This window comes from Pholcus phalangioides, unplaced genomic scaffold, assembly GCF_987345545.1.
Source record: "Pholcus phalangioides strain wild (caught in Gottingen) unplaced genomic scaffold, Ppha-v1.0 ptg000031l_1, whole genome shotgun sequence".
Lineage (NCBI taxonomy): Eukaryota > Metazoa > Arthropoda > Arachnida > Araneae > Pholcidae > Pholcus > Pholcus phalangioides.
Window position 1 is genome coordinate 9422780 of NW_028301621.1, and position 27524 is coordinate 9450303.

The 27524-nt window shown below is 39.4% G+C and overlaps 1 protein-coding gene, 1 long non-coding RNA gene and 1 other non-coding gene across 4 annotated transcripts in view; 1 reads left to right on the plus strand and 2 right to left on the minus strand.

Moving 5' to 3' along the window:
• Positions 1-27524, minus strand: part of LOC149067118 (guanylate cyclase 32E-like) — a 294881-nt gene that overhangs the window by 48624 nt on the left and 218733 nt on the right. For both annotated transcript variants that reach the window (XM_089252817.1, XM_089252816.1), the window contains exons 6-9: positions 20706-20860; positions 15341-15431; positions 14136-14208; positions 6365-6479 (exon numbers count right to left, since the gene is read on the minus strand). In XM_089252817.1, the coding sequence (XP_089108943.1) occupies positions 6365-6479; positions 14136-14208; positions 15341-15431; positions 20706-20860 (434 nt within the window). The remainder of the gene's footprint in view (positions 1-6364; positions 6480-14135; positions 14209-15340; positions 15432-20705; positions 20861-27524) is intronic.
• Positions 16779-16852, minus strand: TRNAT-GGU (transfer RNA threonine (anticodon GGU)). The gene has a single exon. It is a non-coding gene; the product is annotated as a tRNA-Thr (tRNA).
• LOC149067120 (uncharacterized) lies at positions 23045-24221 on the plus strand. The gene is made up of 2 exons (XR_016195368.1): positions 23045-23210; positions 23837-24221. It is a non-coding gene; the product is annotated as an uncharacterized LOC149067120 (long non-coding RNA).

Consider the following 27524-nt stretch of genomic DNA (forward strand, 5'->3'; position numbering starts at 1 on the left):
TCTCTTGATGGCCGCGCACCACCCGGCAGGCATCTCCGGTCCGTAAGCCACAGGACCCAACCCAATTGAGGCCTCCCCATCGCCTCCGACTCACGGAAATCACACTCACCCAAAGTCCTTGGAAACCCCCGCCGTCCGCTAAGGAGCACGAGCGGATTCGCTCACGCAAGAGACCAACGAAAACATCCCGAGCCATCCTCCTTCGACTTCATTTTTTGAAGATGTTTACATTTGATGAACGGCAGGTGTCGGGGAGATATGATCGAAGTGTTCAAAATTTCCAACGAGATGGATAGGATGGACCATGAATTATTAATACGCCGTGAAACAACTGCTTTTACAAGGGGACACCAGGACTAGTAAGGGATAATTTCAGATTATAGTGCCGCAGGGAATTTTTCTCTAATATGGTTGTTAATAAATGGAATAGCTTACCTCCGGAGGTAGTAAATTCTAAAACAATTGACACGAGAAGCTCTCCATACTTAGAGTAGGACAACCATAACTATATTTTAGGGCATTGTATAATATTTTATCATGAATATATAGGTCTATATTGTTTCTAGTTATTGTAATTGTATTTTTAATTGGGTTGCTGTATTTTTGAAATATAAACGGCATTCATATCTGTTACGGGCATCTTTTTCTCAGCCACTTCGTTGGGCATTTTGGCCGGTTGTGGCTTTGTATTCGTGAACGTGACCGCGTGAAAAGAATCTTCAAAGGATCTTTCGACAGTCATCGATTCGCGGGGTGATTGCGTACAATTCACGGATCCTAAGCACAGATTATTAGAATGACTAGATTATTAGATTATGACTAGATACTCAGGGGGATTGTGGGGGCGCTCGCATTGAACATAAATATTCGTACTCCCGCGGATTGACTTTAACGGTAGCACGGAGAAAGTATATTCACAGATCTTGCTTTTTGATAAAACTTCTCATTTTCGGGTTTTATACATTGCGTTTCAGATATGAGAAAATAAACAGACACAATTTCGTTTCATTTCCCTGGAAAAAAAAAAGTCTCAACTTCTAGAATCTAATAGATACTGACTCGGAAATACGATTTCCTCCTCCGCATTATTTCGTGCAGTTGACGTCATGTGTATATCATCCTCTCATAACAATTTCAAAAGGGACATCTGACACGACATTTCTAACTTCAAACAGAATGCATAAAAATACAGACAATATATATTTCTTTTACACGTTGATATTTAAGTATATGTTCTAGATTAGATTCTACTTCAACGCAAAAGGCTTTAGGACATTCTTGTCAGATGCAGATCATAATAATGGAAGGTACGAGAAAAAAACAAAAACAAAACTGCAGTATTACATTACAGGGTAAATAATGTTAGAATGGAGTTGTACTTACATAGAATAGATAAACAAAAGAGATCCATACATGTTTAAGGTTTAAAGTTTCATCAAAAAATATTCTAGAAAATAGACGAAGCAGTTTTGTTTGAAAATTCTGTAACAGAGAAGAGTTTTAAGTGATCGAACAATTTCACCCTTTGTGTGTATGCGTTTTTTCTTATTCGGATGTATTTTGACATTTCTGCACACACACTATTGGAGTCATCAAATGAAATTTTCGAAACGTGGATCCGAAGAATGATTGAACGCTCACGGATTCCCAGAGATTCTGCACATAATACGTTTTTTCTAAGGATTTTATCTGGATACACAGAGCAAACGATTTCAAAGACCCTTATTTAGACATTCATGGATTGGAATAGATTCTGCGCACGATTCCGGAGGATCTTATCTAGACATTGGGGTGGAACAAATTCAGCATCTAATTTCGAAGCGTTTTATCTAGACAACAGTGAATTGACATGGATTCTCTGCACACAATGTATAAGAATCTTACCCAGGCACTCATGGATTGAATTGGATTCTGCACACAATCTCCGAGGATCATATCTAGATTCTGATGGATTTGCGGAGATACTGCGCATAATGTTCGGCCATCTGGTTACTCAGATTCATAGAGTGACTGCACAAAACACGAATTTACAAAGAAGCTGGCTAAGGGTCTACAAAGGACATTTCGACATTCAGGGATTCGCAAAGTAACCGCGAACAGTTCGTGGATCGTAAGGACAGATTGTTAATCCGCTCAGGGTATTCGCCGAGCACTTGTATAAATCATGAATATCTGAACCTCATGGATTGACAGCATAAAACCCAGATTCTCATACGGGCTTTAATTTTGATAAAGGTTCATTTTCGAGCTTTATAAATTGCTTTCCAGATACGGTAAATAAATACACACAATTGTGTGTATGGAAAAATCTCAGCTTCTAGAACCTAATAAATCCCGACTCAGAAATCTTATTTCATCCTCCGCATTATTTCGTGCAGTTGGCGCGTCATGTGTATGTCACCCTCTCATAAAAATTTCAAAAGGAACACTTGACACGTCATTTCTGACTTCAAACGGAATTCATAAAAATACCAACAATATATATATATTTCGTTTAAGCGTTGATATTTAAATACATATTCTAGATTGGATTCTCTATTCACAACGCAAAATCCTTGAGGACATTCCTGTCAGATGCAGATCATAATAAAGGAAGATAATGATAGAAAAAAATTTGCAATATTACATTACAGGGTAAATAATGTTAGAATGTAGTTGCACTTATACAGTCTAGATAAACAGAAGATTTGTATTTCAGGATTCCTGTTTCTTATAAAGAAAGAAGAAGAATATGCTGGAAATATTACGAAAGAGAATTTGTTTGAAAAATGTGGAACAGAGAGAGTTTTTAAGTGATTGAACATCTTTGTGTGTATCGTTTTAAGTTTCTCTTGTATATTTTATGTATTAAGTTTCTTATGATGTACTTTAACATTTTCGCCCACACAGTATGGGAGGCGATAAGATTGCCTTTCTCTAGTATATACTTCTTTTACTTTTAATACACATTTTAACCCCCCCCCCCCTCTTTCTATAGAAATTTCTGGAATTCTTCTATTTTTCGGAATCTTCTCCTTCAATTTATAGATTTTTTTTCTCTCTCAAGCATTTGAAAATCGTTCTGAATTACCCGAGAATTCGAAATGAAGGATCGTTTGTGTGTGTGTGTGTGTGTGTGTGTGTGTGTGGGGGGGGGTATCAGGTGCTGCATTTATGGATGAATAGGAATTTTTGAAATAGATGGGAGAATAAAGATGTTTTTGATCTCTTAAGAATTGTTCTTTTTTTGCCATCATTCAACTTTGGAAAGGTAGCTTTTGAGTTGGAGGGAGGATTGCACAAGGACCTTCAATAGTTTAGGGGGAAACAAATTCTTACATCATACGCGGTGATTCATAATGAAGTATGTAGTTTTCACGTGCTGTGTATTAGTAACAGTTGAAGACGCGGGCCCCGCAACACTGTGATTCCTTAACCTCCTTCACGGTCAGGGGATGAAATATTTCGTGGAAAAGCCAGTGGAATAAATTAAAATTAAAATTTCTCTGTGTTTTCTTTCCTCTCTCCTCGCTATCGGAAAGCTTTATAGTAATCTTATCTATTGAAGTTGTTTTTCTTTCCTTCCTTCCTTTCTATATTCCTGTTAATGATTTCCCTTCCCCCTCACGTATAATGTGTATCTTCCTACTAAAAAAAAAAAAAGTAGGGTGACCATACGTCCCGTATTTCCCGGGACAGTCCCGGTATTTTCTCTTTTTTTGGCCGTCCCGACTTTTTGGCAAAAGTGTCCCGGTTTTTCCCGTATTTCACACGAAGCCAACTTGAATTTTTATTCTTTATTGAAGTCGAAGATTGAGATTATTTTTCAACTCATAAATTATTTTATGATAGTTACAACTATATATGGGATATTAATTTCCCACATTTGCTTTGGTAAACGTTTTTTTTTTCGTGGAATACATTTTAATCCACTGCAATTTGCAGTAATGCATCATTTCCCGCCATTGTGATTTTTCCGTAATTTCAACAATATTTGGCAACTTCGTTTGGTTTTGGTGATAATTGGCGATGTCCCGTATTTTCCCGTATTTGGAATCCCGATGTCCCGTATTTCTCTCGAGGAAATATGGTCAGCCTACTAAAAAGAAAAAAGCTCTTTTATCTATTTATTTATTATAATTTTTCCTTTCATACTTTTTTCTTTCATTTTCGCGCGGTTAGGTTAGGACGAGGTTACCAGGTTTATTGCCCATCCGTTGAATAGTTTATACAAATTTGTTGTCAAAAGTTCGTACGCGTAGTGATTAAGGTAGTCTACACATATATGCTTATAATATATATATATATATATATTCAGTAGAACCTCTCTTTTGCGGACACCGGCGGGACAAAAAATTTCGTCCGTAAAAGAGGAGTGATCGTTAATGCGGTGCTTGAATGCATACTTTTATTATACTTACAAGGGGAAAAATTATTATTCGGCTGTAAAAGAGGGGTGACCGCATGTAAGAGGCTTTACTTCGATATATAAAACATCATTCACTTCACTTCTGAAATATAGATGGCGGCACTGAAAAATCAAACACAGCACTACGTACGATTCAGACTGTTAGGTACACACGCAGTTACACTTCCAGCACAATTCACTAGGTAGTAAATCGCCCATAGATGGTGATAGACAAGAGTTGAAGAGTTGTGCTCGGTTTGAAAGAAAGAAAGCCTTCGCTATACACAATCCAAGAGGCGCATCGCAAGTCTATTCGATTTACCTACTACTAAAACAGACATGCACCTCGTCCATATTCCTCTGCGGAACTACTAAGGATTCGTACATGTTGGAATGTGTGTACGTATAGTGAACCTCCCGTGAATTTGTTTCTGTGTAATTCTTGTTATGTGTAGTACTGCCATCTGCAATTAATTTTTTTTTAAACTATGAGTTTCTCTCAACTCATAGTGATTGAAGTGTAATGAATTCTTCGATTTACCGACAACCGTCTATGGATGATCGCCGAAAGTACGACTTTTGCTACTCGTCTCGCAAATTATAGCGATATATCATCCACCTGCCATCCCATTCACTTACGGGAGCTCGGCGAATCGCTCAAGAACAACGAATGGTGAGAGTGTGTGAACATACGTTTAGGTAGATGTGGTCATAAAGTTCGTGTTCCTGTACTGAGGGAAGTGGTATGTATAGGTGACAGGGCATGTGTCACGTGCAGGGTCGCACGTAGGATCGACCTTTGAAGGGGAGGGGGCAAAAATATTGACACACCAAGAGAGTTTACAAGCACGTGAGTAAGAAAAAGGGTGGCACCTAGAGAGTTTGCAAGCACGTGAGTGACCAAAAGAGGAACTTAGAGACACAGGTGTACTTGCAGGTGGGGGTGGCGCAGGGTGAGCATAGGGTGGCGAATTCGAGGAAAGAGTAGTCAAGAAAATTAGACTAGAATAGGAGAAAGGCGGCAAAATTCGTGTAGCCCACAGGCGGCAAAACCATAAATGCTTCGCTGGTCTGGTCTTCATCATATTAGCGACCGTCGTAAGTTCTAGGGACCTGAGAAAAGAAACCACGGGACCACGGAAAGATGGCTTCTGACTTTGTAAGGACTTCATCAACGAAAAAGAGGATTAATTCTTCAGTAGGTAGAAATGGAGAGCGGGGGGTTGACGAAATACACACACACGCGCGCGCGCACACGCACGCACCAGCAACCATGTAGGATGTTTATTTTCATCCTACTGAGGAATGTACCCTCTCTTTTCGTCATGAAGGCCATACAAGGATGCAAGGTCACAAGCCATCTCTTCATGGCCACACTACTAGACCTCTTGGAAATCCTAGGCTGGTTCATGCGCCATATTTGTGTTAAGTGTGACGTCTGTTAAATGACTACAGTCAAACCTTGTTACGACGCCGTTATTTTTAATGGTTAGACGTCACTTTGAACAGAAAACGGGTTTGGCCACTCTAAGATGGAGGACGATGAGGCCGTTCGGTGTATTCCAGGTGCCTTACCTTTACTTTACCTTACCCATCCTAACGCTTTCCTACATGAATGTAGGAAATGCTGCCATCTAACTTCTGAAAAGGGCAATCATACGAGAAATTTTTGAACAGTGATTGGCTGTAGCTATAATACTAATGTCACACTTGGTACAAATATGCCAGTATGAGGTTTCCGGGAGCTCTACGTAAAGATGCGCCTAGGTTTTTTTAACGGACGTAAAAGTGTAATTATCAGGCAAAGTTGATGATTTTACCCTATGACTCCGGTAGCAAACGGTTCGGTCTTTCGAAACCTGAGACAGGGAGGGGGGAGTATCGAACCCGGGTATTCGCGACGCGAGGACGCATCGCGTTACGAAAGAAATTAAAGAATACATGAGTGATATATAACACACATTCATTTATACTTACGCGGTTAGTCCTGGCCGTGTGACTCGGTGTTGGCGACGAGTACTCTTGTATGTGGATATCCTTGAATTCTATCTTCCAGATCAAACTGTCGAGCTCTTGTTCGTAGGCCCAGTTCCTGTTTTGGGACATTATAACTAATTATTAAGGGCTAATAATACACCTTAAAGCATTGGATGATTGATATTGTATATGGTACGGTCGGTTTACGGAAACTTTGCACCGACATTTTGCCCCTAGCACGTTTCGTCCCCAGTACGTTTCACCTGCCTTGACCGTATGAATGACCGCGTGAGTGACTAAGTGACTATGAGTGATCAAGCACATGACCGTATAAGTGATCAAGTGAGCGACCGTATGAGTGACCACGTGAGTGACTAAGCATGTTGACAGTCAGCCCTAGACATTTCACCCCTTGTATAAATGTCATGCGTTATGCCATTTACTTGGTGTTTTCACATGGTCATTCAGTCAATCATACATCACTCACACTCCCATTCTCATACGGTCGCTCACTTGGTCATTCATACGGTCACTCTCACACTCATACGGTCAATCACTTGGTCACTCATGTAGTCACGTTCTCGGCCAATCGTACGGTCACTCACATGGTCATCTATACAGTCACTCACTTCCTCATACAGTCAATTGCACACTCACTTGGTCACTCACACAGTCAGTCATTCACACGGCTAGGGCAGGCAAAATGCCAGGGGCGAAATTTCCGGGGCGAAATGGCGTGTCGGGGGCAAAATTTCCGGATCCAGATACGGTCGATGTCCTCCATCTTTTTTTTAGTCTATCTGGCTCCTATTCTCCGGCCGATACACGCAATGGTTGGACATTTCGCGAATTTGCAAAACTTCGGAAATTGTTTATGATAATATTTATTCCTATATATACCAGCGGTTGCCAACCTTTTTCAGTCCTCGTACCCCCGACCCCGAATCCTCCAGGCATCCAGTCTGTTTCACCCATAATAGATTCCGAAAACTTCCCTAGAAAAGGTATATGTGAATTAAATTAAATTGTCTATTTTTTCATGATAGTTTTTCATTTTTGTAGTAAGCAAACAAATTAATACAAAGATTGGGGAATAAAAAACAAATCGGACTAGAGAGGGCGCAAATTTCACTCTTTTTAACCTCTCTTGCAACATTACAAGGGGGCGTCAAAATGCGCGCTTGCCCCGGGTGACCAAGCAGTTGCGGCCCTGGTCCTAATATATGTACATTTCCCGATAGAGTGAGGTTCCCGTGGTCCTTCTGATACAAACGCTACGCGACCGATATGGTGTGGTTTCCGTGGTCCTTCTGATATGCCTATTTCACGACAGTGTGTGGTTCACGTGGTCCTTTCATCCTTCAGAAAATCTGCAGACGTAATACTTGAACGGCCCCTAAGAGTCCAATAATGATTGGGGAAAATAAGTTTTGCACGGTTTCCAATAAATGAAAATGCAAAAGTTAAATTTGCAATATTGGGAAAGAAATTTACAACGAAACATTTCAAGAAAATGTTATCCAGATGTCGATGATTAAACTTTTCAATTTTTATTACTTTCTCACTTGCTAAAATGAGTTATGTAAAAACTCAATACTCAGTACTTGCCATTACTTTGAAATGAAAAGTTTCAAAAAACGAAAGTTCCAACTTGCGACATTTCGGCAAGAATTTCGGTTGAAAAAAAAACGGCAAGTTTTTGCTGATTCACATTGCGATTTATATGCGCAAAAGTAATTCAATTTTCGTATTTCTCTCAAATATCATTAAGGATGAAATTACCACAATTGAATTTCATCTCGCGATTTGCTATATTTAACACGAACTGTCCAATGGGCCTGAAAGTAAAACATCTCGTACATGCGCAAGGCACATGTACATGCACTGTGAAAGGTTTTAGCAGCTCCCGCTTAGAGACAGCGTAACAATTGATTTATATTTACATGCATTGAAAACATCCGTCTAAAGATTTTTTTTAATGCAATTTTTTTGCTTTGAATGAAAGAATTATCAAAGCTTAGAACAATATTCTCATTTTCGTGGGGTGTCTCGAAACAATTCAAAGAAGTTTCGTTCAAATACCAAGTAACAGAGCCCCACGGTAACCAATGATTTGCTGCAGGAGTGGAGCAATCGCGGTTTCACTGTTGCTCCCTAAATTGAAAGACTTGGATTGTCACTTTCATTTGCACTTTCGTTTTAAGGGCTTGGACAGACACTTATGCGCCGGGTTGCAATTTCGTTCTAGTGTCAAGAGTTTGGACAGCCGCTTGTTTTACTGTTCGCTTATCAGCACAGTCACCTACTTATGTTCTCGTTTGCGGCAGGAGGGCCACTTTCGTCCTACTTAGCAGAGTTGGAAGACACCATCCGACCCTTAGGAGCGATGGGCTTGCAGCCCAGCACCAACTTCATTAACGAAAGCCCGTCATCAACAAGCCGGTTAGCGTTCTTTCATGCGCTATCTGACACTCCTCTGCATTGACCACCACCCCATAACTACTTACGAAGTTCGTGTCATCATCTATTCCGATTCTCTGTCTCTCCTCCACCACCAGCCCTCTTTGCTGCTGCCGAGAAGCACTTGGTTTTGATACTGATTCCGGCCCTTCACTCCAGTGAAATTTTGATCCCATGTCCCCCGCTGTTGTGTTGAGTATCGTTCGCTTTACGCGATCTCACTTAACGAGGTTTTCATGATGCGATCATTGTGCATACTAGCTAAGCGCGAAAAAATCTCGCGATAGAGTATGGTTCCTGTGGTTCTCCTCATATGTGCGTTTCACGAGAGGTAGCGTGAGATTCCCGTGGTCCCTCTTACATGAATATTTGACGATAGAGTGTGGTTTCCGTTATCCTTCTGATATGTACGCTTCGCGATAGAGTTTGGTTCCCGTGGTCCATCTGCTAATTGCGATACGCGACAGATAAAGTGTGGTTCACGTGGTCCTAATATGTACATTTGACGAAATAGTTCATTTAGTTCATGTGGTCCATCTGATATGCATATTTAACGAGTGTAGTTCCCGTGGTCCTTCTGATACGTATATTTCGCGATATGTGCGCTTCACGAGAGATAGCATGAGGTTCCCGTGGTCCTTCTGATATGTACATTTCCGGATAGGAGTGTACTTCCCGTGATCCTTCTGATATGAATATTTGACGATATAGTTCATTTAGTTCATGTGGTCCTTCTGATATGCATATTTAACGGTTAGTGGGGTTTCCGCGGTCCTTCTGATATGCATATTTAACGATATAGTTCATTTAGTTCATGTGGTCCTTCTGATATGCATATTTGACGATATAGTTCATTTAGTTCATGTGGTCCTTCTGATATGCATATTTGACGATATAGTTCATTTAGTTCATGTGGTCCTTCTGATATGCATATTTGACGATATAGTTCATTTAGTTCATGTGGTCCTTCTGATATGCATATTTGACGATATAGTTCATTTAGTTCATGTGGTCCTTCTGATATGAATATTTGACGATATAGTTCATTTAGTTCATGTGGCCCTTCTGATATGCATATTTGACGATATAGTTCATTTAGTTCATGTGGCCCTTCTGATATGAATATTTGACGATATAGTTCATTTAGTTCATGTGGTCCTTCTGATATGCATATTTGACGATATAGTTCATTTAGTGCATGTGGTCCTTCTCATATGAATATTTGACGATATAGTTCATTTAGTTCATGTGGTCCTTCTGATATGCATATTTGACGATATAGTTCATTTAGTTCATGTGGTCCTTCTGATATGCATATTTGACGATATAGTTCATTTAGTTCATGTGGTCCTTCTGATATGCATATTTGACGATATAGTTCATTTAGTTCATGTGGTCCTTCTGATATGCATATTTAACGAGTGTAGTTCCCGTGGTCCTTCTGATACGTATATTTCGCGATATGTGCGCTTCACGAGAGATAGCATGAGGTTCCCGTGGTCCTTCTGATATGTACATTTCCGGATAGGAGTGTACTTCCCGTGATCCTTCTGATATGAATATTTGACGATATAGTTCATTTAGTTCATGTGGTCCTTCTGATATGAATATTTGACGATATAGTTCATTTAGTTCATGTGGTCCTTCTGATATGCATATTTAACGATATAGTTCATTTAGTTCATGTGGTCCTTCTGATATGCATATTTGACGATATAGTTCATGTGGTCCTTTTGATTTGCATATTTAATGATATAGTTCATTTAGTTCATGTGGTCCTTCTGATCTGCATATTTAACGATATAGTTCATTTAGTTCATGTGGTCCTTCTGATATGCATATTTGACGATATAGTTCATTTAGTTCATGTGGTCCTTCTGATATGAATATTTGACGATATAGTTCATTTAGTTCATGTGGTCCTTCTGATATGAATATTTGACGATATAGTTCATTTAGTTCATGTGGTCCTTCTGATATGCATATTTAACGAGTGTAGTTCCCGTGGTCCTTCTGATACGTATATTTCGCGATATGTGCGCTTCACGAGAGATAGCATGAGGTTCCCGTGGTCCTTCTGATATGTACATTTCCGGATAGGAGTGTACTTCCCGTGATCCTTCTGATATGCATATTTGACGATATAGTTCATTTAGTTCATGTGGTCCTTCTGATATGAATATTTGACGATATAGTTCATTTAGTTCATGTGGTCCTTCTGATATGCATATTTGACGATATAGTTCATTTAGTTCATGTGGTCCTTCTGATATGCATATTTGACGATATAGTTCATTTAGTTCATCTGGTCCTTCTGATATGAATATTTGACGATATAGTTCATTTAGTTCATGTGGTCCTTCTGATATGCATATTTGACGATATAGTTCATTTAGTTCATGTGGTCCTTCTGATATGCATATTTGACGATATAGTTCATTTAGTTCATGTGGTCCTTCTGATATGCATATTTGACGATATAGTTCATTTAGTTCATGTGGTCCTTCTGATATGCATATTTGACGATATAGTTCATTTAGTTCATGTGGTCCTTCTGATATGAATATTTGACGATATAGTTCATTTAGTTCATGTGGTCCTTCTGATATGCATATTTGACGATATAGTTCATTTAGTTCATGTGGTCCTTCTGATATGCATATTTGACGATATAGTTCATTTAGTTCATGTGGTACTTCTGATATGCATATTTAACGAGTGTAGTTCCCGTGGTCCTTCTGATACGTATATTTCGCGATATGTGCGCTTCACGAGAGATAGCATGAGGTTCCCGTGGTCCTTCTGATATGTACATTTCCGGATAGGAGTGTACTTCCCGTGATCCTTCTGATAGGAATATTTGACGATATAGTTCATTTAGTTCATGTGGTCCTTCTGATATGAATATTTGACGATATAGTTCATTTAGTTCATGTGGTCCTTCTGATATGCATATTTGACGATATAGTTCATTTAGTTCATGTGGTCCTTCTGATATGCATATTTGACGATATAGTTCATTTAGTTCATGTGGTCCTTCTGATATGCATATTTGACGATATAGTTCATTTAGTTCATGTGGTCCTTCTGATATGCATATTTGACGATATAGTTCATTTAGTTCATGTGGTCCTTCTGATATGCATATTTAATGATATAGTTCATTTAGTTCATGTGGTCCTTCTGATCTGCATATTTAACGATATAGTTCATTTAGTTCATGTGGTCCTTCTGATATGCATATTTGACGATATAGTTCATTTAGTTCATGTGGTCCTTCTGATATGCATATTTGACGATATAGTTCATTTAGTTCATGTGGTCCTTCTGATATGAATATTTGACGATATAGTTCATTTAGTTCATGTGGTCCTTCTGATATGCATATTTAACGAGTGTAGTTCCCGTGGTCCTTCTGATATGCATATTTAACGAGTGTAGTTCCCGTGGTCCTTCTGATACGTATATTTCGCGATATGTGCGCTTCACGAGAGATAGCATGAGGTTCCCGTGGTCCTTCTGATATGTACATTTCCGGATAGGAGTGTACTTCCCGTGATCCTTCTGATATGCATATTTGACGATATAGTTCATTTAGTTCATGTGGTCCTTCTGATATGAATATTTGACGATATAGTTCATTTAGTTCATGTGGTCCTTCTGATATGCATATTTGACGATATAGTTCATTTAGTTCATGTGGTCCTTCTGATATGCATATTTGACGATATAGTTCATTTAGTTCATGTGGTCCTTCTGATATGCATATTTGACGATATAGTTCATTTAGTTCATGTGGTCCTTCTGATATGCATATTTAACGAGTGTAGTTCCCGTGGTCCTTCTGATACGTTTATTTCGCGATATGTGCGCTTCACGAGAGATAGCATGAGGTTCCCGTGGTCCTTCTGATATGTACATTTCCGGATAGGAGTGTACTTCCCGTGATCCTTCTATGAATATTTGACGATATAGTTCATTTAGTTCATGTGGTCCTTTTGATTTGCATATTTAACGGTTAGTGGGGTTTCCGCGGTCCTTCTGATATGTGCGCTTTACGAGAGCTAGCGTTAGGTTCCCGTGGTCCTTCTGATACGTACTTTTTCCCGACAGATAGTGTGGTTTTTGTGGTTCTTCTCATATGTATTTCACGATAAATATAGTCTGGATCCCGTGATCCATCTGATACTTGCGTTACTCAACAGATAAAGTGTGGTTACCGTGGTCCTTCTGATATATATATACCTTTCTCGACAGATAGTGTGGTGCCCGTAGTCTTGATATGTGCGTTTCGCGATAGATAAAGTGTGGTTCCCGTGGTCCTTCTAATATGAGCATTTCGCTATAGTGTGGGTCTCGAGATCCTTCTGCTATATATATTTCGTTATACAGGGTGCATGTGTAACGAGGCGTATAACATTTTACTGTCGAACCGTTGGTTCTAGAGACATACTTCCAAACAGAGAACATAATAATGATACTCACATAATTATTAAAAAAAAAATTGCTTTTTCATACCGTCTCCGTGTGCCCAAAAACCCAATTATAAAAAAGTTTCCCTGTCCCTCCTGATGCTGAGTGAAAAAAAAAAATTCCACGTATCTGAGTGAACGTATCTACAGAAACATCTGAATTAAAAGCAGACGGAAGATTTCCTGACACGGAGTGTCAGGAAAGTTTCTGGCAAGGTAGAATCGGGTTTTGAACTCGGTGACACCTCTAAACATTGGTACTTCAGGCGAGTATTTCTTCCTTACGGAAGGGCTACTACGCCTTTCTCGTGGTTCTGTGCTGCTATGTACACCTCGCGATGGACTAGTGTCTTCATGCCCCTTCTGCTCTATTTACATCTTGTGATAGATAGTGTGGTTCCCGACATCTTTCTGCGGCATAAATCTCGTGATAGATAGAGTAGAGCTCTGGTGGTCATTCTGCTTTGTGAATCTCGCGACAGATTGTTGTTCTCATGCCCTTTCTGCTCTATTTACATCTCGCGATAGATAGAATGTAGTTCCCGTGGTCCTTCGACTATGTACATCTCGCGGTAATTAGAGTATTGTTTCCGTGGTCCTAATTCGCCGTTTCGTATTTACCCCGTGCTCCATTCAATCATGTGGAATTTCGAATTAAAAAAAAAATTCCTTGCATTTAATCACCGATTTCTCTTCGCGGAGCACCAAGAAATACTTGGCGGAGCACAATTTGGGAACATCGGCTGTCAAGTCTCGTCATGGCAAAATTTCTTTTTCATAGAGAGACGCACATACGTATTTATGATCAGGTACAAAAATACATATATTTATGTACTTACTTATATACTGCCAGCATTCCGACTAACAGTACAATCGCCAATCCTCCGGTCACGCCAGATGCAAGCTTCCACACTGTATACATAAAAAAAAAAATTTCATCCATTTAATAAATAAACATCCCGTAACACGTTCTCAGATATCATCCCTACTACCATTTCCAAAATATCACCCGGGCCAGGGGTCTTTAACCCACGGCCGCTCCAATCTTTTTGCTGTGGCCCAACGACCAATTTCAGAAAATAGCTTTTCAATAAAAAAAAGCAATTTAATTCCAAAATAAGAAAAGAATCGCTAAAGAGCTCTGAATCTGTACGTCTATATATATAGGTCACTGAAATCTGTACTGCTGTATTTAGAACTATGAGGTACTTTCCAGATTCAGAAGTAATTCTGTGCGTTGAATGCATTAAAAGGGCCTTAAAAGGGCCATCTTAACGAATTTGGGGGGGGGGGGGGAGGACCCCTGCGCAAATACAGTTTTTGAGTTCTATGATTTCATGTAGGATAAATAGTATTTCGAGAGGCCTAATTCGGCATCTAAAGGGTAAACATAATTTCAGAACTTACAGAGGAGCTAAAAACCACGCATTAATGAAAAATTTTAGAATTATCGAAATTTTTTTTCATAATTCATAAAAATTGATAATTAATGAAAAAAAAATAGTAGCAGAATTGCTGAAAGAAACAGTTGCAGAACTACTGATATAAATAATTTCAGAATTATTGAAAATAATTTCAGTATTGTCAAGAACAGTTTCAGTGTTGTTAAAAGTAATAATTCACGCAAAAAATTAAGTTTTTAAAGAAACAATTGCATAATTAATGAAAATTTAAAATTAGTGACAAAATAATTTCAGATTTAATGAAACAAATAATTGATTTAAAAGAATTAATTAATGAAATATGATTTTATTTGCAAATAAATAAATATTTGAATTTAATGAAATGAATGAATTCAGAGTAAATAAAAGTGTTTGAAACCGAGAATATCACGGTATGACTGAGTGGCCCACGGGATTAGTGGAAAGTTTAATTTGGCCCCGCCATGTCAGAAAGGTCGAAGACCCCCCCCCCCCTGATTTGGCCAATCTAAGATTTACCAAGGCCACCACAAAATAATTTTGGTTCGGGAAATTTTTAATTCCGTAAGTCGGGGAAGCTGTGTATTAGGAAAAATGCGGTATTTGGTAACATTACTACTCACTAACGCATTTCTCTCCATGAAATCCACAAGACGGTTCATCCGATGGAGGTCCGTCACCAACCCAATCGATACTGGATATGAATTGCAAAACCTGTAGGTTTCAGAAAACAAGAAGAAAATGGTTATCATTCAGAATATTCAACACAATACATGTAGCCTAATAATACAGTAAGAGCCATAGTAATATATAGTAATTCATATAAAACACAGTTTTCAAAAGTTGAACGCGTAGAGGCCATTCAAGTATTGCGCCAGCATCGATATGGGGGCTAACATTCTCTCTATTGAAAGTCTTCCGTAGAGCCACTTTAGTGATCTCCAGATGTTCCGCGGATCTTTCAAGTGATCTGGAAATGCGTCGCGGGCCACTTAAATGCTATGGAACTGTGCCGCGCGTCACTCAAGTGATCCTTAATCATGCCTGCCGCGGATCACTCAAGTAATCTAGGAATGCGCCGCCGTTAACTTGAGTGTCGTAGACCTGCATTGCGGGCCGCTAATGTGCTATAAAACTGTGCTACATGTTACGTTATAGGACCTCTAAATGTGCCACGGGCCACTTAAATGCTCTGCAATTTTGCCGCGGGTCACTTAATCGATCCGTGAATGTGCCGCTTAGTTCATTTTTAAAACATTAGGTTTGAGTCGGCGGGCCACATCGGATAACTCATCGGACAAAATTTGGAACGCGGGCTATGGGTTCAGCATGTATGACTTAGACGGTGGGTGGCAATGAATTTCTTACTAGAATAATACCTGTACGTCTAAGAGACGTAATTTTGCAAAGGCATTATTTAGCATAGAATTTTTACGTACCATTCTAGGGTTCAAGAAAAATTTTGAGTGCTTACCCTTCAAAATAGCATTGAAATTAACAGAAATTGATTATAATAACAGCATATAAAGGTATTTTCTTCAGAAGTTAGAATTGTTTTAAAAATATTTTTTGTGCCGCAAAATCGTACGTCTCTAACCTCCATGTGCATTAGAACTGGGGGGGGGGGGGGTAGAGCTAACGAAATTTTGCTAACGGAGGGGGAGGGGAGGGCAAAAATGGCTAAAAATCTGCTGACGTAATACTTGAACGGCCCCATATTAATAAATTCCGACGTAATTCCAAAAGAGGGCAGTAAGTGACATTTTCTGTTGAACGAAAGTTTGCAGCTATTTTGGAGCAGTTGGCGAGGTCAGACGAGCTGAGAAAGCTCTTTAAGGAATGTCCAAATACTTCTGAATGTGCTGAAAGTCGTGTGCGGAACACTCGCCGGCAACAATATTGGAGAGATAACTTGAGGATGTACCAAAAAAAAAAAACCAAACAAATAAGAGAAATAATTTGCGGGACGAGCGAAAAAGAAGATGAACAATTATAGATAATCAAGGAAACAGTTATTTTCCGGATATTATGATGAGGTGAACTCGGAAAGAAAAGTCATCACGTCTCCGCCGGGACTCGAACCCAGGCCCTCTTGCATACCGGGCAAGCATGCTACCATCTACACCACTGGAGACATGACTCTGCCTTCCTTATTTACGCACTGTGGCGTGAGGCGCTGAAGTAGAGGCATTAGTAGCCTCTCAACTTCAGGAAATGGTCCTCGGGTGGGACGGTTTAGAGAGAGAGATATAGATGGCTTTTTCTCAGCTCGAGATATCAAGGAAACAGTTATTTTCCGGATATTATGCTGATGGTAGCATACTTGCCCGGTATGCAAGAGGGCCTGGGTTCGAGTCCCGGCGGAGACGTGATGACTTTTCTTTCCGAGTTCACCTCAGCATAATATCCAGAAAATAACTGTTTCCTTGATATCTCGAGCTGAGGAAAAGCCATCTATATCTCTCTCTAAATCATAGATAATAATAGAAGATAAGATAATCTAGTCGCAAAGAAATGCTAGCCCAAAAATTCATCATCGGGCACTCATCCAATATTTACACGCTACTTCATCCCTTTTTTTCAAACCAATAAAAATCGCTGGCTATTTGAAAATTTTCAAATTCGGGAAAGCACATGCAGATGACATTATAAATAGCTCAAAAACAAATGGAACTGTCAGTAGTGTGCTTAAGCAAAATTTTTGTAGTGCTCACTCGTTAAAGACGAGTGGGGGAAACCTCTTAAAGAGAGCACCGAAAACATCCTCGAATTTTGTTTAGGATATACATTGTTATGAAGGATTTTGAAACGGATCTCGTTAGAACGTTGAGCATGAACAAAGGACTTTATTATGAAGATCTAAGAAACGGATCTCGAACAGCTTAAGTTGCCTCTAACGCTCTTCTAAGAAAGCGTATTTTTTTATTCCCTTAGGGAATTAAGAGTGTTCGCATTATGCTTAGTAAAATCACGTTTAATAACCAACCAATTGAGAGCTACTTTCCGCTGAAGTTCTCGCCATTTTATTCTTTGACAAGAACATAGTTACTGGGAAAAACAATGGGACATAACTGTTATGAAATATAAAGGTTGCGGAAAATATTCACATAAGGATATCAAGGTATGCGAAGTATTCACAGTACCAGACGGACCGTTTTTCACAGAGAAGTGCAACAAAAAGGAGGGATTTTTTCTTTTCTTCGCGGTGAAATTATTGAAGAGAAATAGTCTCATTTTTGCCCCTGTTTTCTTTACCTCTTTCCTCATCGTCCCGAAGCTTAATTGTAACCCTAGGAACGGATTTCCCTTCCTTCCCGTTCACCTTGAGCATTTGCTGCCTTTCATCGTCTTTCTTTGTAAAGCGCTGTGTAAATATTTACATTTCCACGGGTGGAAGATTTTTTCCCCTTTTCAAAAATTACGGAAGAAGAAATCTACTGCACTCATATCCCCCCCCCCACCCGCACTGAAGGGGGGGGGGAGGAGGAACAGAACTGCGCCAGTTATCGCCAAAGAAATGCAAAGTTGCCATTTATCACTGAAATAATTGGAAAATCGCCAATGGTTGGAAATGAAGCGTTATCAATAATCGCAGTGGATGAAAAAGTAGAGATGATGGAGTAGAATTTGCGTTGAAAATATGGAGTTCATAGAGCGGCGTTTATCAATGTTTGTTTACATTGCTGAACCTATGAAATTAATTTGCATTATCTAGGATAGTGGCGATCTAGTTCTAGGATAGAACTTTTTGAAGCGCGATTTCCTTTTGACCAATTTTATCGGCGACCCCGCCATGGTCCATGACCCACATAAGCTGACCATATGTCCCGGTTTCTTTGTCAGCAAATGTGCTGTCCCGAAAGCTCTTTTCGGAACGCTTGTTTCAGTTTTAATTAGGCGATATCGAATTCAAAAGATAATCAAGTTTTTTTTAATATCTTGTATATAAATGTAAAAGTATATATGTATGTTTGTTTGTTTTCGTTCTTTTTATACAAATCTAGTTTTAGACCGATCAAGCCAAATTTTGCATATCTACCAAACAGGACCGGGGTTGATCTGTAGGCTACTTTAAAAGTTCGTTAGAGCTGGACAAATGCCCGAAATGGGCGAAAAACCGTCGGGCAACAATGGTTCTTGGGTCCCAACAGTCACTTTCGAAATGTTTACTTTGGTTACCGTGGTTCCCTAACAATGCGTTTCAGTACAGGGGATGGACAAAATAATGTGAACACCTGTGCAAAAAACAACACTCGTCGTATACGTCCGCCCTCTAGTGTGGAAGAGTTCCACTTACTGGGCGATAATGTGCACACATCAGTCTAGTCGTAGCAGTGATAGCGTTCGGATGCGATGTACATTGGGGCGTTAAAACTTCGTTATGGATGACCTCACAGATTTCGAAAGAGGCATGATTTTTGGAGCCGTCTTGACGGGGCCACAGTAATGAAAACAGCCACCCTTGCTGGTGTCCGGAGAAATGCTGTGTCGACGGTAATGACAGCCTATAGCAAACAGGGAAAGACATCATCTACCAAGCATAACAGTGGCCCAAAATCGAAGATGGCTGATAGTGACCCAGAAGGGTTTTGAAGCGGATTGTGTGTGTGTGTGGCCAGAAAGCACAAGACAACAGCATCCTAGATAACATCTGAGATGAACACACATCTACAAAAAACTATCCGCAGTGAACTGCATGCAGCAAACATACAAGGTAGAGCGACTGTTCCAAAATCATTGGTGACACCATGGAATGACTTGAAACGACGAACATGGTGTCAGGAACATAAGAATTGGACACAACAATGGGAGAATATCATCTGGTCAGACGAATCGTCGTTCACATTATTCCAGACTAACGGACGTGTTTACGTTTGCAGAACGCCAGCACAAGCCTGTGACGCTGATTGTCTTCTTGCTACTGTTAAGCATGGAGGGGAGATCAGTGATGCTGTGGGGCGCGATGTCTCACTGTGGTCTCGGCCCACTTGTTGTCCTGGATGGGCGGGTTAATGTAGCGGTTTATGTCAGTATTCTGGCCACCCATCTTCATTCAATGGTGCAACATTAGTTACCCGATGCTCGACCTGTGTTCCAAGATGTAATTCGCCCGTTTACACTGCTGGAATTGTCAGAGACTGACTCGATGAACACCATGATGAACTGCAACACCTCGTGTGGCCCGCTCGATCCCCTTATCTTAATATAATTGAACCTTTGTGGGGTATTTTGCAGGCCAAAATGTGCAGTAGGTTTCCCACCTCCAAAGACACGTTCTGAATTAGTGGCCTTTTTGCAGGAGGAGTGGCTACGTATCCCCGTGACTGTTGTGCATGACTTGTATTTGTCCATCCCACGACGGATACAAGCTGTAATTAATGGAAAAGGAGGGGCAACAGCCTATTAATAAAGACTTCGTTTCATTTCACATGTGTGCATATTATTTTGTCCAACCCCTGTATATATGCCTTTACAATGGTTTGTCAGATCTTTATTGCTGCCATTATAGCAGTTTATTCCTTTATGACGGTTTGTCCCTTTTCCAATCCTCCCAGTAACTGAAGAAAACCTGGGAGGCGCCGATTTTTATTCGGCAATGGTGTTTTGCGGTAAAGTTTACAGAATTTTCAGTGAAGATCCCACGGTAAATTTTCTAGTATTCGGCGGTATGGTTCCACGGTTGATTTTTTTTAATTCGGCAGTAAGGATTCACGAAAAAATTTTCTTGGAAACTCGGCAACACACATGGTTCCGCTGTAAATTTTTCACACGGTAAATTTATGTGATAATTTTTGTCGTACCAGCATCATTTTTTTGCCCACGAAGTCCAATTACACAGTTAATAGCCAATACCAGAAGGTAACGTTCAAGGAAATGTTTCAATTTTATGGCTAGCGTGGAGAAGTAACTGCGCTAATCAATCGGAATGGGGAGTTCGGGGTTTGGATACGAATATTTTAAAGAAAAACGAAGAATGTATATTCGAACCGGAACAGCAGATCGATTCTCATGAAGTTGGAACACTCCCACTGGATACAATCCGTATTCGCCATCAACTCCAGGAACGGGTTTACGGGCAATCAGAGTGTAGTTGCCTTCGGCGTCTCCTGATTCATCCATGTATACGATGTAACCCATCGCACCTGCAAAAAAGAAGACGAAAAAAAAAACTGTAAAAACATCCTCTGATTTTCCGGGTAGAAATGAAAAATTCCTGGAAAATCAATTATTGAGTAAAAACAATTATTTGCTGGAAAATTTTCGGAAGCATTTGGCGTCCGGAACCAGACCAGAATTAAATTTGTAGCTGATTCCCAGCCATCAGAGGTAGACTGTCAGCATAAAAGCTGGCCATGAAGGCCTATGAAGGAGTAAAGAGTGTCGGTATCAGAGTATTGAGAATAGTGTTAGAGTGTTTGTTTGTGTAAGTGCATGTAAGAAGAAAGATTGTCACTATCGGGCCACGGTCTGTACGATTTAAAGTAATCCTGGGGCTCGACCATCTACTTGTCCCCGGTAACGATTTTATCGTTCACTCAGCGATTTCTCGTTATGAGCGATAAAAGGGAAGTTTTTGCGACCATATTCTTCGTGAACGATAAATGCGGATCGCTGGGAGGGACAATTGTGAACGAGAGCCGGGAACCTCTCGTTCAGCGGAAGGACAATTATTTCAGTAGGCTTAACAATGGCGATGGCGTCGACTTACGTGTTGTTAAATGATTATTACGATTCTCAAATGCCTGCACGTGCTCCGGTTTGAAATAGATACGTCATGGATGCGTTTGAGCTGTCGGATAAAGAATTCGTGAACCTTTTTAGGTTGAAGAAAAATGCTACGAGGAAAGTGTTCGAGGAATTGCGCCGATGTTGGCCCATAGGTCGGAACTCGAGACACCGCTGACAGTTGAGAGAAAGGTAAGTAATAATTAACGTTTAAATTAAAATAATTTTAATCAGAAATTATTCGTTGTAGTGGTGTTTCATTTTGAATGAATGTTTTTTTATTAATAATGGAAAACGAATCAAGTACTTAACGTAAGCCTATTTAGGCCTATACATTTTTTATGTTCACGATGTTTTCAGGTAATTTTGATATTCATTAAAAAAACACTAGGCTTTCAAAATAAAAGTATTTTGAAAAACTCATGCACAAAATATGTAGTTCTGTGCAGTGCCGTCTTAACACGTGGGGCCCCTTCCGGGCACGACCCGATGTGCATAAGTGGCCTCGTAAGAGTTGGTGCTATGAATCTGGCGAGGAAAGCATAAAACTTATAAGCTACAGGCCCTTTCAGTTAATTAGGGGGGTCCTAGAATATAACTTTGCCTGAGGCCCATGCATGGTACCCACAAGGGTGGGGCTGAAGGGGCCCGGGGACGATTTCTATCATTTTTCATTGTTTTACACTCTAAATTCACCTTTTCTGGAAAGGACCGGCAAAGATCCAAGCGTAGGGGTCCTGCGGAATGAAGGCACATGGACCCATTGCGTTCTTGAGACACCCTCAAACCTGTGATTTCCAAATTTTGCAGGGCAGCTATGAAATTAGGCTGGCGCCTAAATATTTTTTCCATTTGTCAAGCCTTGCCTGTATATATATATGTGTGTGTAAAATTAATAAGTACCCTAAACAAGTTTACAGTATTTTGTTTAGATCACCCTTTGTCCATCACAGTTGTTCCAATGAAATATTCACTTAATGGTTTACCTATTTTTGTGAGTACTGAAGCGATTACACACTGCATGGATAATAATGCTATTCGCTTGTATGCCTCTCTCACTGAGGTCCAGAACTAGATGCTTGGTCACCCGGGGCAAGCGAGTATTTTGATGCCCCTTTGTAACGTTTTGAAGGAGAGGTATCAGAATGAAATTTGCACCCCACCTCGGGTCTAGTGCCCGATACCCATCTGCTTCCCCCCTAGTAGCGGCCCTGCTCTCACTTATGCATGTTCTTCCCTTGTACTTTTGCAATGGGGGGATGAGTGAGAGATACGGTATACAGTCTATATGCTCGTTATAATGACCATTCCATTACTAACCGATAGTTACACTATATGTCATTGTTTTTCATGTTTTGGGGGGGGGGTGGTGATGGTTACATTTTCCGAGAGCGCGTTAGCATTTGTTTCTAACAGAAGTTTCTCGTAGCACTTTACCATAACATTAGTTTATTCAAATATAATAGTTTTACAATATATCTTGAACAACTACCTCATGTTTGATTTGACTTTTGCGCAGGTTCTATGTGCATGTCACTGGTGCCTACCAAAGAAGCCTGAGCCAAGACGTCAGTTTGGGGATGTACGAACACTCTGTGAGTAACTCTATCCATACAGTTACTGAGGCCATCAATACGTTGATGCTACATAAGTATGTGAGATGTCCCAATATGTCGACCTGCAAGAGAGTTTTTGGGAGTACCTGTTGTGGCACCATCAAAGTTTGACAAGAAGTATCCAGAGCCTTCCTACGTCAACGCACAATTGGTGAGAAATATAGTATTTCAACTTCTTGCCAATAATCATCCTTTATGATTTTGAATTTTGGGAAACGTCTGTGGAAAGGGGGGGGGGGGGAAATTAATTTTTTAAAAGCGCCAGTTATATAGTTTTTGCATTTATACGACACCATTACTTGAGCCTGAACCCCTCCCTCCAAATTTTCAATGAGTTTATGCCTATGGGTGCCACATGGCATCACTATACCAAACATTAGACAGAAACAAGCTTCACATTAGGTTCACAACACGGACACACACATTCAAACATGTATCGATTTGCTAGAAGTTCCACAGAGCAATATGGCTGAGGTGCATGTCTGGTTTAGTAGTCATTTATGATACGTTCGATGAAAACTGTCACTATGCAATGACATAAAATAAGAAAAGGTGTGATATCTTTATACAAACTATCAAACAGAATTTATTCTTGTAGTACTATACACGTATGTTGTCTGAACACTGTTCTCACCCTTTATGTAAAATTTTTTTTCCATTACTAAATTTCAGGATATTTGTAATGATTTCTGTCTGACACAATGTCAGGTTTTAATAATTCACATGCTTCTATGCAGTCTTTTTAACTATCATTACATAGTTTTTTTATTATTTCAGACAGAACTTCTGACTCTTAACATCGAGGCAATGGATGCTCAGCGGTAATGATGACTATTGCTAGTGAACTGTGTGGTTTTTTTTTGGAGCGGTAAACACTGACTGCGGGTGTGTTTTTCCAACCTATATGTGTGAATGCAGTCAAAAATAGGGAGGGAAAGCGTTATTGACCAGAAGGGCATGCACAAATGTTGCGTTTGTCTTCCAAGTTTTATCTTTGTGAATTTTTGATTGTGATGTTTTCAGTTTTTGAATGTAGTATTGCTTATAAAATGTCTTGTGTTTCGAATGTTTTATGCTGCAATGTATTGTCCTGGCAGTTAAATTTTTGCCATACCTCAAATTTTGCAAGAAAAGAAAATAATAAATGCACAATGAAACTAAATGTAACTGAGAGTTGACTCATTACTTAATCAAGGTGTGAGGAATTCATTGATTTTGGTTTTAAAAAGATATCGGAAATAGTTTTTATTAAAATATTTTTAGTGATCTTGATCCTTCCAAATGTTTGGAAAGTTAAAATGAACAATCTGTAATTTCCTGATCTCTGTTAGCCAATGCATACATTTCATGAATTTTTAAATGGTTGAATTTAACTGTAAACAGGGCCATATTATCCTCCAGTCTCCTGTGGGAGATTAAAAAGTGACCTATCTAAATGAAATACAGCAATACAAATTCAATCAATAAAAAGGGAAAAAAAATCACAATTTTAATTTTTCTTATATACTTCAATAAAATCTTTAAACATGTTACATAACTGTGATGAAAGAATGTTTAAAGAAGTGGGTACTTCTTTGAAGGTTATTGCAGTTTCCTCCTGTGCCTGTATGAGCTCTTCATTGTGGCGTCCTGTTCAATGAAGCTGAGGCTGTTTCCTCTTGATGGGAAGGAACAGTAAGGGATACATCAACAGGACCTGAAATGTGTATTCAAGTGAAGGAGATTTAACAAATAATACCTCATAATCATATCCATTATGCATCAAACTTTCAGACAGTTATATACAATAATGATACAACCCAATGCCATCATGTCACAACTGTATGTGTTATAAGTTTCTGAAAATGCAGAGCAGTCTCAAACCTGGTGGGGGGGGGGGGGCCTATGCATTAAGACGGCACTAACTGGAAGACCACAAAACTCAATTGGAAATGGGTGAAACATTTCTGTATGCCAGAGGTAATAGGCACAGTATCCCAAAAGTTAAATTTAATGAGATCACAATGTAAAGAAGCTCTTCGCTTGTGAGAAAATGTGACATTGGATGAAGTGAATTTCACATTTTTTTTCACAGCACTCTTGTAGTGAGTCCATGTCTACACAAAAAGAAATGTTGTGGTTTAAATAATCATCCTATGCATAACTGCCACATTAATTCAACCTTCAAAAACCAGATTCAAAAAGACCTGTTTGGACCGCTGTTAATTTTTGTAACATTCTACCATTGTTTATATAAACCACATAAAAAACAATTACATTAGATTTTTTTTCCTTTGAGAGATGTTGATAAAAAAAAAAGTTAGTTTAAGCGATTAAATGCAATATTTCCTTATTTCGTTTCTGTAATTTTTCTAACATCAGCAGGAAACAAAACTTTTGGTTTTATAAATGAAACATATTTAATAAATTAACTATATTTCATAAATTACAAGGTAAAATTCAACAAACTTTGAAGTACTCACCTTTTTCCAATCCTTCCCATCTTTGTTGGGACCATACGGAATGACATTTAATTTTGTCGCCAGCAGTGACCATGTTGTATTTTTGTCGTGACTTGTGAGGTCAGAGGACAGCTTCCCCTGAATTAAAACATGGCGTTTCTCCAAAAAAATTATCATCAAATCATACTGAGCGGCGATGGTCTTGGAGCACCGCTTGGGTTGACACCATTCATTGCGATAGGGAAAAAAAACACACGGAAGGGACAGAAAGTAAATAAACAGAATGTTTCTGTTGCCACCGGCAGGAAGAACAATTAAAATAAAAAACATAGTAGTTGTTGTATTTCCTTAACATAGCGCTGATTGGTCAGAAGATGAATTACTCTCGAAGAAGCATTTTCGCGTACTTATCGTATCACGTGGTCTGAACGACAATCTTCAACGAGTGGAAAATGGTCGCTCAGAATTATCGCTGAGACTTTTGTCCTTCAGCTTGTCTTTCAGAATTGTCCTTCAGCGAGGGACAGGTTGTTATGAACGACAAGTAGATGGTCGAGCCCCTGGCAATGCCACCACATTCAACACTCACAATCTCAGCTACAATTTGTAGTCAAGGCAACCTTTTCTCAGGGTAGGTAAAAAGGAGAAAACATCACGTGTGTCGTGACGCAAAAAACCCCAAATTGGTACACATACTACAGTACTGTTCAAGTATTCAGTGCCTCAGAATATATCAACTATGTAGCATTTGGTGTATATATATATATAGAGTGTTAACATAGTACACGCTGATTTCTGATTCTACACGTCAGCGCTGTTGCTGATTGGTTAGAAACCAGAATTTCAGGTTTCTTGACCAATCCGTAAAGGTGCCGACCCGTTAGAATCGAAAACCACCGTGCACCATGTACGTACCCTTATCTGCCTGAAACCCCCAAACGATAATTACACACCGAGAAACCGAAACGAATCTCAAATGACTTCCGAAAATCAAATTAATGTCACAAAGTGGCTCGAGGAGATGAAAAGCCTCAAAGAAAATCGTCTTGTTCGCTTCGGTGGACGGATAAACACCTCGCTAATTGTGCCAGTGTCGTCCAGGGAGAGAGAGTTTGTCACCCACATCCTTTATTTCGAGTGCTAGTACATCAAATAACGGATGAATCAACACGACGCAATCACGTGTATACACACTAAGAATCACGGTGTGATGCCAAGCCCAGCAACCGCCGCGTGCGCAATTCACAAGTTGTTGTCACTTAATAATCAGCAATCTCCAAGACGCGCTATACAAATTGTCGGGGGATTAGCACACACGAGAATTCCAGTTTCGTATCGGAATCGAATTTGCCACATGTGCTGGCAGATTTCGCTGCCGGGCAACACGTTTGATTGCATCAGCATTCATTTCTCTCTGAAAAAGGCGCGTGTGTGTGTGCCATGCTCCGCCGTTCGTAAAAGAATTGACATTCACCTACTTCCTACGTTCCACTATTTCGACCTAGAATGATTAGCAACTCTGTTTCCGACTTTGGAATAACCACGAAATATTCAGGGAGGGGGAGAATGAATTTCAACACTTGAACTGCTGTCGTCATCTATACTCATAGTGGAGATACGTAAATTTTTCAAATGAAAAAACCAAATTTCGCAAAATAAATAATTTCTAAATCGGAAATTTCGCATTTATTCACAAAAATAAGACAGTTTTTCAAGTTAAAAATTTTCCATTTATTACAAAAAAAATTTACGTTCAACCGCAAATATATTTTCCAAACAAAAGATTTTGAACTCATCCGCAAAAATATTTATGAAATCCAAATTGATCCACAAATCATCCAGAAAAATATTTCAAATAAAAAATTTTGCATTCATCCGCAAATACATTTATCAAATCCTAAATTTTTGCATTCATCCACCACTATACTTATCAAATCCTAAATTTTGCATTCATCCGCCACTATACTTATCAAATCCTAAATTTTTGCATTCATCCGCCACTATACTTATCAAATCCTAAATTT